Source organism: Falco cherrug, chromosome 5 (assembly GCF_023634085.1).
Source record: "Falco cherrug isolate bFalChe1 chromosome 5, bFalChe1.pri, whole genome shotgun sequence".
Classification (NCBI taxonomy): domain Eukaryota; kingdom Metazoa; phylum Chordata; class Aves; order Falconiformes; family Falconidae; genus Falco; species Falco cherrug.
Genome location: NC_073701.1, coordinates 3428421 through 3446472, shown reverse-complemented (window position 1 = coordinate 3446472; position 18052 = coordinate 3428421). Strand labels below are relative to the sequence as shown.

General features: G+C 41.5%; 1 protein-coding gene and 1 long non-coding RNA gene across 3 annotated transcripts in view; one reads left to right on the top strand and one right to left on the bottom strand.

Moving 5' to 3' along the window:
- The first annotated feature begins 43 nt into the window (after window positions 1-43).
- Window positions 44-18052, top strand: part of CFAP91 (cilia and flagella associated protein 91) — a 32168-nt gene continuing 14159 nt past the window's right edge. Inside the window, exons 1-11 of one of the 2 annotated variants that reach the window (XM_055711966.1) lie at window positions 44-717; window positions 1479-1553; window positions 3661-3818; window positions 6567-6650; window positions 7908-7964; window positions 8853-9034; window positions 9724-9901; window positions 10260-10417; window positions 10674-10856; window positions 10969-11111; window positions 17095-17211. In XM_055711966.1, the coding sequence (XP_055567941.1) occupies window positions 196-717; window positions 1479-1553; window positions 3661-3818; window positions 6567-6650; window positions 7908-7964; window positions 8853-9034; window positions 9724-9901; window positions 10260-10417; window positions 10674-10856; window positions 10969-11111; window positions 17095-17211 (1857 nt within the window). In that variant the 5' untranslated portion in view covers window positions 44-195. The other variant, XM_027816936.2, reaches the window with a different exon arrangement.
- Window positions 7976-17198, bottom strand: LOC114018141 (uncharacterized). The gene is made up of 3 exons (XR_003563563.2): window positions 14123-17198; window positions 10238-10372; window positions 7976-8475 (listed from the first exon to the last, which is right to left on the bottom strand). It is a non-coding gene; the product is annotated as an uncharacterized LOC114018141 (long non-coding RNA).

Genomic DNA, 18052 nt, shown 5'->3' with positions numbered 1-18052 from the left:
CACTGTGCGGGTGTGCAGATGCTTTGCCAATGCAAAGACCCCTGCAAAGACCTCGGTAGGTACCAAGCGTATTTTCACCACCTTACGGCGGCAGAAGACCTAAGCAGTAACAAGCAAAGCCAGGAATAAAACTATCCAGGCTTGAATCCAGTCCCCATCTGTAATTGCAAAACCAGTTTTCTCCAGCACTAAGCGATGGTTCGGGGGAACTGGAGCGCATCAGTACACATACCCCGCCGGGCCATCCCCTGCCCTCCGCCAGCCGCAGCCCAGCCGCCCCTACGCCATGACAGGGGCTGGCCCGGCCCCGCGCCTGGGGGAGAGCGGCGCAGGGAGCGAGGCTGGCGGTGGGGCCGCCGGCAGAGCTGCGTCCCCCCTTCCCCGCCGCGCTGGGCAGCGCTGGGCCCGCTCCGCGCCGCCGCTGTCCCGGGGCGCTCGCTGCCCGAGGCGGCACAACATGGAGGCGGGCGGCCCGCGCGGCCTGACGGGCCTTGGGGCTCTCCGGGAGCCTCCCCTGGGCGCGGGGTTTGGCTGGAGCAGCGGCCGCACACGGGCAGCCGGAGGGCCGGGGCCGCCCCGGAGCACGGCCCCAGCGGCCCGGGAAGGGCAGCGCCTGCCCCCGCGGCCGCCTCCCGTCGCGGCGGGTGTGGCAAGGCCGCGGCCCCGCCCGCCGGCGGCCGCCATGGCAACGCGGCCGGAGGCGCCATGAGCCCTGCGGTGAGCGGCGCGGGCGGGCCCCGCTCCCGGGGAGGCCGGCAAATGGCTCCCGGCCGGGCCGCCCGCGGCTCCCACGGTGCCAGGCCCGCCCGGGGGGGACAGCGGCCTCCCTGCAGCCCCCGGGGCGCGGGGACCGGTGCGGCCAGGCCCGGCACCCTCGGCGGGGAGGGAGGCCGGGCCCGGGGGTTGGCGCTGGGGGCGGCGGGGTCGGGCTGGCCCCGGGCCTCCCCGCCGCCGTGCCAGGCCGTGCCAGGCCGGTGTGGAGCCGGGAGGGTGGGTGCTGCCCCAGCAGCGGGGCAGAGCCGCGTAGCGGTACGGCGTTAGGGGTGGCAGCAGGGCCGAAGTCATCAGGAGCAGGGAGAGGCTTGGGGCTGTGAAGCAGTGGTGAGCTGCAGGAAGGCCAGCGCCAGCTCTGTGTGCCAGGGGAAGCATCACGTACAGTATGGTATTTCCACTGATTACCATTGTACCATGCTTGCTTTTCTCCTGTCTTCGTCTTCTGTTTAAGTTGGCAGTGCTTCCAAAGTAGGTTTTTCGTTAGTCATGTGTGTTCCACAGAACAGTGGTATTTCAGCTCTCAGCCTCATTTCTGTGATGGTGGAATTTCTTTGATATGGAGACATGTATTTCAGGTTTTTTCTTTTCCTAGCTTGTTTTATACTGTCTTATGGACAGCCTTTTAAAGTGGGAAGCAGAGCCTGACGATTCATGCTGATTTCTCAAATATGTGAACTAGTTCCATTTGTCCACTTATCTTTCAGACTCTGTACACACAGTCCAGTGAGAAGGACCATTCAAAGTCAAATGTCCATGTTCAACTTGTCGGTGACGAAGTGGTAGGTGTTGGCCAAGGACAGCTCACATGATTTCTGTGTGTATGCATACACGTGGGTAGAAACTCCGTCTCAGTTCTAAGCTGCTCTCTTAAAACAGCAAAATACAAAGCAAAGGAAGAAACTTTATCTAAAAGAAGACTTAACATGGGGAGTAACTGTGATGGCTCACCTAGGGTGACTGTGTAGCAGCAGCGTAGAAATGCTCGGTTTCATGTCTTCAGTAATTTCCTAAATTGTATGTCAGTATGTTTAATAGAATATCTCCAAATGCTGTTAACAATAGCTTGTATATGTTACTAAGATCTAATAACAGAACTGGACACTTAGGCTGTTCAACTAGAGCTGTTAAAATGTGTTATTTCACATGGTGCCTCCTCACCTTGGGATATACTTAACACTGCAGCTCGAGGTAACACACTTAGACAGTTTAAAATTAACTGGGTAGCAACAGCTAAGCAGCCTGTACAGGTTGCAAACCCATCCTGATGCTTCATGCTAGGTTAGTGCAATTTAACTTCTTAGCTGAGTGCTTAGCTAGTGAGCCTGTGCTTCGCTCCTCAGCTATCAGTATTCACCTTAGCTAGTTTAAAACCAGCTAGGGCATGTCTGTGGGAGTTGCAGTCACACTTTTAGACAGCAATGATTGATGGCTGGACAGGCTGCATATAGATAGAATGCCAAAGGAAAACTGACTTGGTAAAACTGCACACTGAATTGGATTTTAAACAACGCCTTCTCCCGAAGCTATGTACTTGACTGAGCCAGCAAGGTAGATACTCTGAACTCTGAAACTCCATTGGCGTACAGTGAGGAGAAAATCCCATAGCAGCTTTCCAACAATGGAATCAAGAATTTTTTGTGAAGAATGTTTCTGTATATCTCTTACCCCATTATCTCAGGCTCTTTCTTAAGCTACACCAAAAAAAAAAAAAAGTGTGTTTGGCTCCTGTAGAGAGATATATGCATGGCGCTGGAAGCATTGCCTGGCATCACAGAGGTCCTTGCAACAATATGGCTGCATTAACAGTTCAGGCCAGACAAAGTAAGCAGGCATACAGTCACTAGTGTTGTCACACCATAGGTGTAGTGTTGCCGATGAGTATGGTGACAGACTGACTTGCATAAAATATTTTAAGCATATGAATCAGCCAGTGCACAATATGCAATTCATAACAATACAACTTTGAATTCTTAATCCATAGCATCAGAAAACAGGGTGGATGGGGGTTGTGATAATATTAGTTTATAGGGTTTTTCAGACTCTCAAGAGTTGAATTCCCTTTGAAGAGAAATGAAACACAAATGCAGTCTCATGCACAGCAAGCAGCTACTTATAGAAGGGTGCCTAGATCTTCATCGTCTGGCACTTTTACACCCTGGTGAGTTAGTGTACTTGAAATGTCACCCCTACCCTATATGCATCTGAGTTAGCACTTGCTGAAATAAAAGGGGCAATTCACAATTCAGTTCTGATTTTAGGCTTTACAGAAGCTCAAGCCAATATAGCTACATCACTTATACTTGAGTCACGATTGCAAAGATTTATTGGCAACCATAAATTTAGAGATTTAAGGCATATCTACCCAGGGAAATTAGTGCTTAGAAGGAAGGGTGTGGATTTTTAATGTGATCATTTTTGTGTGCTAACTCCTATGGAGATATTTTTAACACATGTTAAAATTGTTACAGTATAAAATAACGTAACTACTCTGTAAGTGGAATATGTTACTTCATTTCTAGAGCACAGGAAACAGGAGGGAGTTACATGGGGTAATGTGCTAGAAGTTCACCTTATTGCATATTCACAGTTACTGCACATTAACTTCTTTATGTAACGAACCGTTAGACCCTTCGATTTTAAATATAAGTTTAGCACTGGAAAACAGCCAGAAGACATATCTGTGCATCTGCTGCTAGTCTGGTATGCTCCACATCTTGAGAAGTACCATCTAACCAGCTGACATCATTAGCATACGTATGCCTTCTTCTTTCCCCATCCCACATGTGCAGGCCTGTAAATCACAGCAAGCTGAAATTCTGAGCTCTTTAATGCTGTTTGAAATTGCTAAATCACTGCCTTTCTTCTTTGTGTCCATGCAAACATTAGGTAAAGGCTCCGACGTTCAGAAGTATGTTTAGTAGCTTGATCCATTTGCCAGGCTACAGTCTGTGCTTGGAGGGCAAGGATCCAGTGCCTCCATTTATTGACCGAAGATGGAGAGGGAGGGCTCAGCGGCGCCTGGAGGCTCTTCAGCAGCTTGCTGCGTAAGTGTTCTATGGTTGGATAATTTAAAAGAAACGTACAGACAAAACCAACAAAAACCCATGCACGCTGAAGTGGAGATGACTGCAATTTGCTCCTACTTATATTTCCCTTGAAATTAAGAGATTGCAGCTGTTATGGAGTATGGTTGCCCATCTGTTTCTTACAGGGTGGATGTTGCACATTCCTTCATCCCTGTGCTATCTGCTTTGCAGTGGTTGCTGGGAAAGAGAAGCGAGTTATTTCAATCTCTTATAGATCACATAAGTTATGGAGACTTCAGTGACTCGTGTGTTACTTCAGCGAGAGCCGTTTCCTTTCAGTCCTGTGCAGTTGCAGCTGGTTAGATTGCTTTTGCTGCTCATTCAGGAGTGTATGGGGCCTGAACCAGGGCACCACATTTTTAGTGCAGGGGTGTCTGTGTTGAACTTTCTTCTGGTATCACAGTTTGGGCTTCTGATTCAGCAAATATTTAAAAAAAACACACTCTGTGTTTTTTGGAGTCCTCTGTAGCTGCATTCAAGACTGCAGGCATCGGCCTAGGTAGTTGTTTTCAGAGGTTTTTGCTGCGTTAAGAAGCTAACTTTAGACCATGGGCTTTTTAGGTGATGTGTGCTCTGGGGTTGCTGGTAACTGAGTTCTACCACCTGCCAAACAGTAATCAAAGATGATTAAGAGTGATACCGTGGATTTCATACCTTGGTTTACTCACTTCTGAAAGTGTATTCTACTCATTTCCATAATAAAATAAGAATTTCAGAGCCTGTTCTGTTCTTATTATTTTCAGCATTTCAGACTATCCCCAGCACATGAAAACCTCAGTGGCTTCTTATATTTTGCCTGTTATTCTGTAACAAGAACTTATTTGATGCCTGCGCTGCTTTAAAATTGATTTACATTTCAACAACATATATTTGCAAAATGTCTTGCAATTAACAAAAAATGAGAAACACATCCCCTCTGTTTCAGCCTGCACTGACTGACAGTGTTGCTGATACAGAAGACAGAATATTTTCCAGCTGTCTTCTCAGTAGTTGCATTGCCTCTGCAAGGTTACCAGGAATAAACGCTCATTTATTTCAGCAAAGTCAGCAAATTTAAGTCAAGGACATGCAAGAGGCAGGATCTGTTGAATAAAAGGGGCTATTTCACTGGGTTCCCATTGTGCCTATAACTATACCATAATAGGATGAACAGCTTATGCTAATAAAGTCAGATCATAAGAATAAGTGCCCACCTGTGCTGAATGAAACACAAATCCATCTGGATGGAGCAACAGTCTGATATGTAAAGAGTCAGCTAGTGGAACTAGAGCCATCAGCTCAATTAACTCATTTGAATTACAAACACAAGTTCACAATAATAGGTTGATTAGTGCTGAGCAAGTATCTCAGGTTACCAAACTGCATCTCAAAACATTCCCTTCTCTTTTGTTATGTGATATGACTGAAGGCACTGGAAAGAGGTGACTTTAAACTTTACCTTGGCAGTAAGTTGTATGTCACAGGAGGTTAATGAAGCATCTCTCTATAGTCTTTGCTGTACTGGGTAGCAATGCTGTGGCTCTGCGAGTTCCACAGCGGAGCTCGCAGGGCTTAGATGCGGTCTTTGAAGACAACTGATCTCAGCGTGCAGTCCTCTATTTTGATCTCAGCTGTCAGGCAATCTTCTGTATTGTTAATTGTATCTCTGTAAATATACCTCTGTATTTTAAATTAGGCAGCAGCAACCAACTCCAGCACCCACAATCCCATACATCTGAGCTCAGGATTCTTACAAGTTGCCAGAAATGATCTTAAGAAATACATGACCTTTAGGACTTGCCATATATATAGCTTAAGGAAATTACTTACCTTAATGGCATGATACAGGCTTTTGTTTTTTTTAAAGAACTTCAGGTTCTTGCCTTTAACCACTTGGCAGGTCGAGAAGAGCAAGACTGGAGTATAAAGTGGTTGTGAAATCGAATAGCAATCCTGACGTGTAGCTTTCAAAGGACTCAGTTCTACCCATTCTCTCAGTGACTGGCTTAATGAGGTCTACCTCACAGTCTTTCAAAGCTTTAAAATAAAGAAAACTCTCCAAGATATTGCAGTGCAAAAATTTAAACAGGCTGCCTACTCTGAAATTCAAAATGGGGGAAAAAATGAAGACCATTCTTGCAAAAGGTACGCTTTTTCTAGCATAGGTTTTGAAACATTCACATGGTCATCCCAATTTTTCTCCTTAATTGAAGAATTCAAATTGAAATTGCCAATTCTAAAATTTTCCACATTTGTTTAAAATCCCTTTTGCTACTTTTGGAAGGTGGGAAGTGGTAGTTTTCCGCTTTGTTCATTCTACTCCTTTAGACGTATTTTCTGTTACAGAGTTTTTTCACTCATAAGGAGATGAGCTTGCTCCCCCCTCTCCCAATAAAAGCAGTTAACTTTACAAGGTCAAGCATTTACAAGTAGCCAATCCTTTTCATGAGAAGCACATAAGCAAGTTCTATTAAAGGCAGCAAATGACCATTTGTTGCCCACACATAGTGGGAAATATACATAAAATGTCAAACTGTTTTGCTATACATGTAAGTATGAAAAAAGCAAAAATATTAAGTATGGGGATTTTGTGGAATTTGTAGTGTGCATGTTTGATTGTGTAACCAGAGAAGCAGAGAGCGAGATTTAAAAAAAAGCCTAAGAAAAAAAGATCAGAACTGCTCTGAATGTACTTCTTAAATTATATCCTGTTTTTTTGGCCTTTAGAGCTCAATCTTCTCTTCAAATACCTCAAGTTGTGTATGAAGATCCTGAAGTTAGTGGAAGGAATCGCTATAAATATTTTGCACGGTAAGGAGTGAACTGATTTGAAACAGAATTCAGAGGCTTGCTTTTGTGCTGTTTAAAGAGCACCTAAATGAATGCGAGAGCATTATTTTTTCTGTCTTTTCTGTCAATTCTTTGATCACTGCTATGGAAAATCTAATAGTAACTAAATCTTAAATCACAAGGTCCTTTGAAATTCACACTATGCCAGAATTTTCAGCTAATAAGTTACCATAGGAGCAAATATACCAGGCATTCTGTACTTAATAATTCTTTGTAGAAAGCTTTGGGCTGTAGGTCCTCCTACAAAAAGGCAGGAGATGCTCGCAAAGCCATTGTGGTTCTCCAGACTTCTGGAAGGGTGCCTTCTTAAGAAGGAGCCTTTTAACTGCCGGTTTCTGCCAGGAGCAGAAAGGGAGCAAAAGGAATCCTTCATTAACTTTTCATCATGTCCTCTACTGCACAACTGCTCCGCTCCTTCCAGAATGACCCTGCAGGTCACCAGTGGACTCCAGATCTGAACCAACAGCGAGCGTACAAACATTGTCAACTCAGTCACACATACTTGGAATTACATTCACAATCACAGTCAGCAGCTATTGGCCAATATGTCCACTTGAAATATAAAGAAATTGCCAGGTTTAATAAATTTTATGGCTCCTTTAACAACAACAAAAAAAGGACAAAGGTGATGTTATCTTCTGCAATTTGAAATTAAGCTTTAATGTCTCTCAAAGGCTAAGGGAAATTGATAGTGAACTGCAGTACGGAAACTATAAGAAGGCCTAAGAAGGAATTATTTATATGTCATTGAGCCCATATCACTTTCAAGATTCTTCATAAAATACTGCAAAAAAGGAAACAATCAAATCAGATAAGTCCAAAACAGCTGATAGTAGGAATTCATTTCGGGATTTCAAGAAGTTATTAAAAAAACCCACACCCTCAAAGTCTCAAAGTGAAAAAAGTAAACTAATTAGTGAAACATACACAACATTTTCTAAGTACACTCAAAATAACTTCTTTTAATTATTTTGCAATTCCACTTTTTGCTTTCACAGAATAACAACTCAATCCTGCTGGTGAAACTTTCTCTGTTAATCCTTAATTATGAAAGAATTATTGACTACTCAGGCACAATTCTTAAACATGCAACTACAGAAACCGAGTTATGAAAAATCAGTGTAACTCCACTGAAATTAGTGGACTGCAGTTTTTCTAAACTGTAATGGTCTTTTACGCTCATGGTGGTTGTCTTACATCTGCATTCTCTCTTTTCAGACCAATCATCCCTTCTAATAAGCTGTTTCCACTAAATGGTGCTTACACAATGGCAAAGTAAGTAGTGGGTTCTGGAACATTACTGTTGCAATGGGTCACATCTCACCAGAAAAAGGGTGGGAAAATATTGAGCCGGTGACCAATATTTTTCATAATGAACCAACAGGAAAACCTTGTTAAGAGGTAAGGGTTCGTTCACCATTGAGAGTTCCTGAGGAAACAGGTGACCAACTGCTTCAGAATTTGCTTGCAGTATGTGAATGGTGCTTTGTGGGTTAAGGACATGTGCCTCAATTGTATTATGATTATGAAGCCCAAAACCAAAGTCAGGTGTCTCTGAATCCTAGAAGAGATACCAATCCAAGGCAGCATTATTGTTGGAAAATCTTCTGATATTTTATTACAGTCTCTGTGATACTTGCAATACTGTTCAGTGGTGTAGAGCATCCATGAGGTACTCCAGTGTGGGTTTCAATGAGGATCAGATTTTGAGGGGACGTAAGAAAATTCAGTTCCTAGTAGAGTCAATGGAAGTTGCACATGCTTACATTAGAATTCCATTTTTGTTCTGGAATTGTTGGAAAGACAAACGTGTAAGGTAAATTGAAGCAGTCCTACTCCGTTTTACACTCAACCATTACTTTTTGTGCCCATTAAAAGCAATGCTTTAGAATGGATACATAGGAAAGATTTGCACATAGTAATTTGTGAGAGCTGAAACCGGACTTCTGGATTGTTTACCTAAGGAAGGAGTTTTCAGAGGACTCAGTGTAGCCTCAGTCTGCTTTTACTAAAGATAATGGAGTGAACATCAATGGGCGCAATGTTAAGATAAAACAAACCACATTTGGATATCCTACCTTTGACTTAGTGTTGTGTTTCTGGTTTGTTTTTTTTTTTTTAATGAATGTGACAAATGTTCTTTCATCTTGCATCTCTTTTTAGTACAGAGCCCTATGTCTATCCAGCTACAGCAGACAGCAAGGTCTTTGGTCCCAAGTTACGAACTTTGGGCACACAGACAGACTACAGGGATGGTGAAGCCCAGACGGATCCCTATTCCCCTGAATATGTAATTCCCAGCGGCTCAGTCCCTGAACTTCTGACACTTGCTACACTTACTTGGGGTGAGTTGTGAAATCAAGATAAATGATAATAATCCTGTCATCTCTGTAGCAGGAGGTTCTTTTTTTACAATGTCAGGTTTCAAGTCTGTTGCCAGTTTTGGCAGCTCTTCGTTGTCTTTCTTTGGGACACATTATTTTATCTGTTTATAAAATAGGTATGATATTTTCCTACTTAATAGCGCTGTTCTGGGGCATTTCATCAAGAGTTTTGAGATGATTCAATATAAAAAGGTCATATGTTTTACAAATACGAACTAGGAGCAGTTTTTCCATTTACCCACTGTTCTTCAGCTGTTCTGAGTTAGACATCAGTAAAAAACCAGTATAACACTGCTGCCCCAGAATGTAACTGTGATCCTCATCTCCCAGTGTCCCATCTGCAATAATGATGGACAGTGGATATACCAAAGAAAGTGCTCTTTGGAAAAGCTTTTCCTCCTTTGCAGCCTGCAGTAGAGGAATGAAGTGCTAGTGTTAATGTCAACTAAGCTATAGCAACTGAGGGTCCTACCATTCCCCATACTATAGAATTTTACTGGCCTTAGAAATATGTATTTCAGCCTGTTGATGGTTCTGCTTGTGTTTAACATATGGGCTTGTGCCCATACATCCCTCTAATACTTTTTGGTGGTGGTTGTTTGCTGGATTCACCATTCTCCTAAAGAGCGACTGCTTCTTGTCCCTGTAAGGTCGGGGGCTACCAGCAGGACTAGCCGAGGTGGAGATGATTGAACGTGCCCGGGAAAAACGTGCATGGGAAGCAACTCTTCCAGCCATGGACAATGCCTCACAAATCGTGAAGAGGAGGAAAATGATGGATGATATGGAGAGGAAGGAGTGGGCCTTTAGAGAACAGGAAATAGAAAAGTAGGAGTCCAATTATACTCTTCATTTCTTTTAATTGAATTCTTCAATTCTTTTAATTGAATAGAGAAGGAACGAGAAGGTTTAGCAGATTGGCTGAAAGGTACAAGCCTTTTATTTCTGTGAAAATCTCCTGGGTTTAGGAAGGGTTAGTTTTGTTTAATTTAATATAGGAGACTGCTACCACAATACTTTCTGCCAGTGCTAAACTCACTTTTTGAAATGAAAGATTAAATCCAAGATATTGCAATATGAACTATGTGTAAAGTAGTCACTTACTATGTAGGATTTGATGATGACAGCGTTGCACAGAACACTGCAGAGTAGGGTAGGTCATACCTGGCCTTTTCTATTCTTGCAGGTTGCAGGAGGTTCGGCTGGTGATCTTAAAGAAGCTGCTGCAGAGGCGAGAGGAGAATCAGACTGAGCTGGATGCCAAGCGCTTGGATGACCACTGGCAAAATCATCAGAAGGCTAAAGAAGAGAAAATAAAAAAGATTGAGCATGACTATGCACTGAGTAAGTTTGAAAGACAGGGAGAGAGTAAGATGAGACTTAGTTTTTGGACAAGCCATTTCTATTTTCACAAGGTTATAGTCTTTATTCAAAAAGAAATAGGTTGCATCCACAATATAGATACGCATGGCCAGCATTTGTTCTGGTCAAACAGGTCATGTTTTTATATTAACTAGCAAAAGCTCTTGTGAATTTCCAAAGATACAGCTTTTTTAAAACTATTTTTATGAAGAAGCTCACATTTGTATTTCCTTTTCAGTGCTCAGGAAGCTGATAGCTAAGAGGAAGAATGTGATGGGGAAGCTGGAGAGACGAGATATCATCAAAGAGTATACTGACTTTGCATCACAAACATACACTCCTTTGTCTAGAATTGGTTATTTCCCAGATAACCATTCTGAGTGCTATGTGGTAAAAAACTTCAATCTTGACACCTTTGCAGGTAGGGCATTTTGGAAGACTTAGTTTGTATGTGTTATTTACTTAAAATAGTAACAAAACTCAAATTTCTCTCCCCACCACTCCATTACTTAATTGCTGTTTGTATTTCTTAGGACTGTGTGAACTGGAAGCATCTCTCCCAGATTCTGTCACCCAGGTCAAGGTTAAAGCTCCAAAACCCAAGTACACTACTGCTAAGACAGGGTTTATTAAAAGATCAGCAAGGCTAGAGGTGGAGCTGGCACAAGTTCACCAGGTATGGAGCTGCACCAGCAGCATGTCAGTTCCTCTCTAAGATTTGAACTGCTCAGAAATGCAATTGGGAAGACATACATGTAAGCTTTCTCCCAGTTCCCTGTGCTAAATTCCTGTTTTCTGTAAGGTGACTTCAAGGAGAGAATGGATCAAACATTCAGACTGTTACAGGCATGACCAGTATAGCTCTGGAACAAAGTCTGTCAGTACTGTCTGTCCCTAATAGCTGTGCTTCTGCTGTAACCCTATAAAAAACAAGCATAGCTGCTTCTGTCTTCCTACAGATCAGGTATTTGGATTGGAACATACTATGTAAGTTAGAAATTCTTCTCTGCCGTTTGCTTGTTCTCATTCCTACCTTGCTTTTATAATGCACAAGTGGCGAGCCTACTGGTTACATTGTTGAACAACTAATAATCAAACCAAATCTGGATTCATATTCTAAAAATTCTGTACATCTTTAAAAATGTACATTTTAAGTACATATTGTAAAAACACCTGCAGCAAAGCATGATTAAAATGACCCCACTCATAAAATCAGATCAGAATGGTGGATGCACAACACTGTTGTTCCTAAACAACAGCATCTGATTTGCAAACATGCTAATAGTGTTTTGCATATCTTAATTTATCACAACTGTTCATGCAGATGAGGTGTCCATATATGCAATTAACCACTGAGGAAAGGAGTGCCTCATTTGCATCTACAATCACAATATTTGTGAATTGCATGTACTTTTAAGTACGCTTTTGAGGGTTACGTTTTTTTAAAATAATGCGTATGTTGGCTGGCTGCTGTTATCTCTGAAATATATTGAATTTCATTTGTAAAGCTTGGCAACTTTCACGTATGCTTTATTTAGTGAAGAAATATTTCATAATTGGAAATTATATATATAGCTTTCTTGTTTTAGTATAATTTAAGAATACTCCCAATACAGACTAACTTTCTACTAATGAATTTTAAATAGAAATCTTGTTCTGAAAAATCAGTCATACCACCTCAAACTTAAACTCCACTGGATCTTGTAAAAGATGAAACATCGCATCTGATTATTATTCAGAAGGAAAATCTTCAAAGAAAATCTTGAGTGCTACAGGGATTGTTCAAGAACTAAGGACATGAATTCACTACGGTTTTAGAGAAGACGCAGCAGTATTAAAAGGGTTTGAGTCTGGGTACTTTTTGCATAAAATTCAAGTAGTGCCTATGTATAATCTGGATCATAATACGGTTCTCACAGGTAGCACAACGTTAGCCTGAGCTTTCAGAGCTGAATTTCAACTACAGCAATTGTATTCTGTTTGTTCAAAATAACTTCTCATGGTTTGAAAGACTACAGTGGAGCATCTAAACTGTAGTCACAGAGAAGAAGTATGCCCTGATGCTGGCTACTCACACAGTAATGTCTCTTCAAAGAAAAATTGTTGGCCAAAGGGAGATGGAATGCAGACAATTCTGTGTATTTTCTTTCTTAAATCAATGTAGATCACTTGGTCTGCATTGATTTATACCAGTTGAGGGGCTAACATAACTAGTACTCATTTCCCCACCACAAAAAGGCAAAATGTGTATTCTTGTAAATTAAATCATGAAGCATTTCCTTTGCAGGCAAAGATGATAAATGCACTACGCAAAATTTAACTGCTGCGTTTAGATACACAGAAGCAGACACCAGACTGCAGACAAGCAGAAAGTACTGACACTGTGAAGCATCCGGACTGCCTCAGCCACCATTAGATTTAAACAAGCTTTCTGTTCAGAGCAGCAAGAAATTACTGACCTAATTAGAGTTTGGGCTCTGTGGTGCTGTTACTGGTCACTTCTCCCATCAGAGGCGTTTGGTGCCTATAGCACCTCCTGGCTTAGCAGGGCCTCTCTGACAGGTCCACCTCATAAGCTACTGGAGCTGTCAAGTACAGGGCAGTAAAGGATGCCGAGTACTTGAGTTAACAGAATTTAGCACTTGAGAGGACAGCTGTCTGACCGCTTGGTCAGCTGTCCCAATCGTGCCAACAACCTCCATCACACGCAGTATCAAAGAGGTTTAAAGCAGACGATTAGGGATCATCTTAGAAGAGCACCCTGTGTTGCTTTGCATTATTTCTATAGCCGAGCAGTTTTCTTTTCAAAAGCCTTTTTTTAGTGCTGTCCAAGCACACTTGATCTATACATTTTCTCCCATAATCCTAGAAATTAAGTAGAGCTCTAGAGTACACAGTGATCTAGCTCTAAAATGAGTATCTTTCATTTTCCCTGGATAATCTGTGGAAGAAGGTGGCAAATAGAGGAGGAATGCTAGATTTTGGCCTCAGAAGTTTCCAAGGCTTGGTTCTCTGGCCAAACAAGTGGCAAGATGGAGTCGTCCTACTCCTTATGTTCCTCTTGGTTTGCCATATTGAGGGTTTTCCCAAGCTTAAAGCTTGTAAGAAGGGATAAGCAATTATCCAAGGTACTACAAAAAGGATCTGTGCCCTCTTGAGATTAAGAACAGCTTCTTCCAGACAAACTAAGCCAAAACCAAGTGATATTAGAAGCAGACTTTTTGAGGACCATCCTGAAACCCTTTGCAGGAGTATTAGGTACGCTCAGTATTCTTTGAATAATTCTCTAAAGCAAGAGAACGTGGCAGAAACAGGAGTGACCCAAAATTTACAGGAAAAACAACAATCTACATCTTAAGCTAAATCTGTAAAAGGGGCAAGGAAAGCTAGTTCCTAGCCAGTGCAGATGACAGTGCTTTAAGGAGTGTAAGGTGAGCCATTACATAGACAGCCTTGTGCGAAAATCCAAGACACTAAGGAGGTAGCACACCGTTACAGTTAATCACTATAGGAAAGAAATGCAACTAGGTGACTGAATACACCAAGGAACAGAGGAGCTGCTACAAGAAATCCCAGTGCAGAACAATGTATGATTTTAGGCTGACCCTCTATGCTCAGGTGACTCAAGAGGGGTGAAGCATCAGGCAGTGCTGGATTAAGATGATGTTAGAACAAAGAATCTCTCACCTCAGCATTAAGCACGACTCTCATCCCATCTGTTTTCCTTTATCTGGTTGCTGGAAGGAGGTGGAGAAGTAGCGGGGGGGCTGAGAAAATCTCTGGAGAAAATCTCTGCCAACTTCAAAGCGTAGGAAAACCTGTTCAAGCAGTTATTTCATCAAGAACAGATCTCCAACACAGTGTTAGCTGGCTCATGCTCAGACAAGCTCTAAGAGCTATTATGTCAGTCTTGATCACGCAAGATGCAGCAGCCATCCAGTCAGTTTGTCCTTGATGATCTCACCTTCTTCATTTGTGGGCAAAAAGGAAAAAAGAGAAACATGACTGTAAACTCTGTGCTGTACATGAAAATAAATTATACCTAGTGTCTTGTGAAAGGGAGAGGATCACAAAGAAGATAAGGAAGGAATCCGAAGAATGATTTCTTTGAAGAGACAGTTGTTTCTCAAGCCACTATCCTGTCAAGAGTTCTGCTTCTATCAGATGCTAGCAGAGAAGCTAAGGTGCAGGGCCAAGAGCACGGGTGCCGTTTGCTGCTTGCTGCATTTGCCTGGAAAATGAAAAGGGGTTGAACTGGGTGGTCCTTCACTGTCCAGTCCAACCAGAGTATATCATGACTCTGAACCTACTATCTGAAAAAGGTAATGTAGTCTGATCTCAGAAAAATTAGAGTGTGATATCTAGGCAGTAACATTTGAAGTATGTTGTTCAGAAATTTAATACTTTTTTCTTTTTAAAGAAAGTATTTTACAGTGATTCTTGGGCCCTGCTCCCCCTGTTACGAAAAGTGGTAACTTCTTGTAAGTTAGGCAGAACCAGTTAATGCAAAAAACATATTTTCTTTTTCTTTTCTTACATGAAAATCTTGAAATAAATTAAAATCTTAAAATAACTTAAATCCTCAGATTAGAGAAAGCAAACGGTAAGCATTTTTGATTTAGCAAAGATGGCAGGAAAACTTAAAACCACTTCTGGGACCTGCAGTATTTCTCAAATCTACATTAATAAGAATTCCCTTGTGTCAGAAGTGCTCATAGATTTTTCTGGCTTTAAAGTTGTTATTCTGGTTGTATTTTGTTCTGGTTAGCAAGAAATATTTTTGGAGGCTAAGGTTTTATTAAATTCTTATGAATGCAACATTGTACTGATAAACATAGGAGCCATTGTTTTCAAAAGAATCACAATTAGAGCAGCTTTTTTCTTTCAATTCCCCACCCTGTCATGCAAAACAGCTTCTAAATCATAGCAAACACTATTATAATCTTCATGCCAGCGAGCTCTAAGGTCATCAAATACAAGAAACAGTTCAGAAAATCTCTCATCAATTTTGAGCTATAACCATTTCACATGGCTTATAAGCAGTTTATAGGCTTTGATTCTTGCGTTATTAACATGGTCCATTGCAGAAGGTTTCAATAATAAAGCATTTTATCCTGTCCACCTAGGAACCTCTCTCCTTTTCTGGAGCAATTACTTATCCTGGCCTGAATGGTCAGATCCAATATGCAAGAAGAATTTTGTACAATGACCACTGGAGTTTCAAAACTTCATCACTTTCACAATTAGATTCTGTGCAAGTGCCATCAATGTCCTGTTACTGGAGAGAGAAATTCAGCATGGGATTTTTTTTCTCAAGTTTTTCTTCAGTTTTGCTCCCTAGTGAAATACGGTATTTGAACATTTGAAATAGAGACAGCGAGAAAAGAAAAAGGCACATTTTTTCCTTGCTGAAATGGATCTGTTCCTTCAGTAATAAAGGCTACAGATCCAACCTGTACAGTAGTGGAATTATAATTTTGAAGGAGCTTTAAATGCACGTACTCTCTTCCCTTCCCTTTGCAAGCTGAAGTGTGATGTCCTACAGCAGGCAAGCTTTTCTGTGCAGTTGGAAATGACAATAGAAGCTTGCGATGGGAGGTTGGCAGGACTTGAACAGTTTGAAAATTACTTGAAAGAGTTGAGGCTGTGGTGGCATCGCCACTCCTAGCCTGCTTTGGCTGACAAGGTTTGGCACCTGCTACCAAACAGCTGCAAGCAAGATGAAACCCACTCTTAACGAGCTTGTGGATTTTCTTGGTAGAAGGAAGGTCTCAGGCAGTTTCCCTTTCACACTTACGCCACCCGTACAATTGCTGTGGGTGCCACTGGGCAGTTGCAGACGAGCAGGGAAGAGTTTCAAAACATAAGTTACAAGAAAGTGTTCCTGGGTCATTTGGTTCAACCCTGGGCAGTAATAGCACATCATACAAAGACAGTTCACCAAGGAGGGGCCACAGAACAGTGGCAAGACACTCTTCAAGTGACCCTCTTCATAAAATCTGACTGCGTAACAGTTCTAACTCTCAGTAACAAGCGTTATACCTATAGTTAAAGGCAAAGAGTTACAACCATTCTGTAGTGACATACAAACCATAATTAGATTGTGATATTTCTACCCATTTCTCATGTTTTGAAAGATTCTTACCTCTATCTTACAGGAAAATCATTAATCTTTTTGTCATTGAGTATGGAAAGTAAGAGACACAACTGCCTCTGCTTGCATATGGGTCAGTGTTTAATTGGTTCAATGAAATTTCTGTTTTAAAATGAAAACAAAATCTGAAATATGCTTTTACTAAAGAATATATTATATTAGAGATTAAATTCATACCAATTTTAGATTTTTAGGTGACTCACTCTAAGCAATTTCTGATGACTTACTTGTAAATATAGCAAAATAACTCTTGCTTCCTTCTTACATATGATTTTGAAGTTCTTTCCCACCAGTATCTTCTGACCAACCAACAGCCTCATCTACTGACTATATGCAGTTTTTCAGTTGACGTGCAGGAAGAAATAGAAGCCACAAGCCTACAAAGTGCAAAATACTTTCAGCTCCCTGTAGTCAGTGTGATCAGGAACAGCCAGCATCTAGAGGACTGGCCTTACTGTGTTGTTCTGTCTAGCCCAGTTCTGATTAGATTGTATGTCTCTTCCAGGCACTGCTGGAAAAGAAGAATAAAGTCAAGGAGCCAAAGAAGTCCCTCTGTTTCCTTGAAAAAGTAGAAAAGCCAGTTCCTCGGCCACCCACTCCAGTCCTGGAAAAACCTTCAATTGTAAGAGGCCTGGTTTTAACACCTTTTTTTCTGTTGATCCCTGATTGTTTCCTTTCGGTTGTTAAAGGAATGCCTAGAGAAGGAAAGAAGGGAGCTTTATCTTTTTTTGTTTGTATTCATGTTAGAAATAGCCATCACTATTTGTTAAGACTCTCTTAGTGTCTCTTTATTCTATAAAGATACTAACAGCCCAAGAATCGTAAAATCTTTTGCACTATCTGATGGCCAAATCCTTAACTAAACTTTGTTTTATAAAGACATAAATTAGTAGACAGACGTGTTATTCCTTTGTTCTTGAGGAACAAAAAGGCAGACTCATATTATTATTATCATTATTCAGTGTCTTCCAGCCTTCTGATCTGACAACACTACCGTAATCCAGTGGAGCAATTAAGTTTAGTTTCATTGAAGTAGTGAGACTTTGGGTGCTTAGCACTGAGCATGCACTTCATTAATTTGCTGGAGTGAAGCTCTTGTCATTGTGCAGGATGCAGTCATCGATGAGTGTGCACCAGTTCACAGAAAATTATTCTTCTACAGAGATTGAAATAGCAGTAATGATGTGTCATGAGGGGTGTGATATGCTGTGGGAAAAAAAAACAGCTTTTCAGGAGAACTGCGACTTCTTTTCCTTTCTTAAAGTAACGTACTTAAGAGGTGATTGTCCCAATGGATTGCTTTGTCTGCTTATTAACACCATTTTCATGATGTAGTAAGAATCAAACACAATTACCATTTAAACTTGTGAATTTACAAGTCACACAACCATGAAAGTGAGAGAGAGAAAGTCTTACCAGATCACCCATGCTGTCTTCCTTTGTGCAGTATGATGCCTTATGTT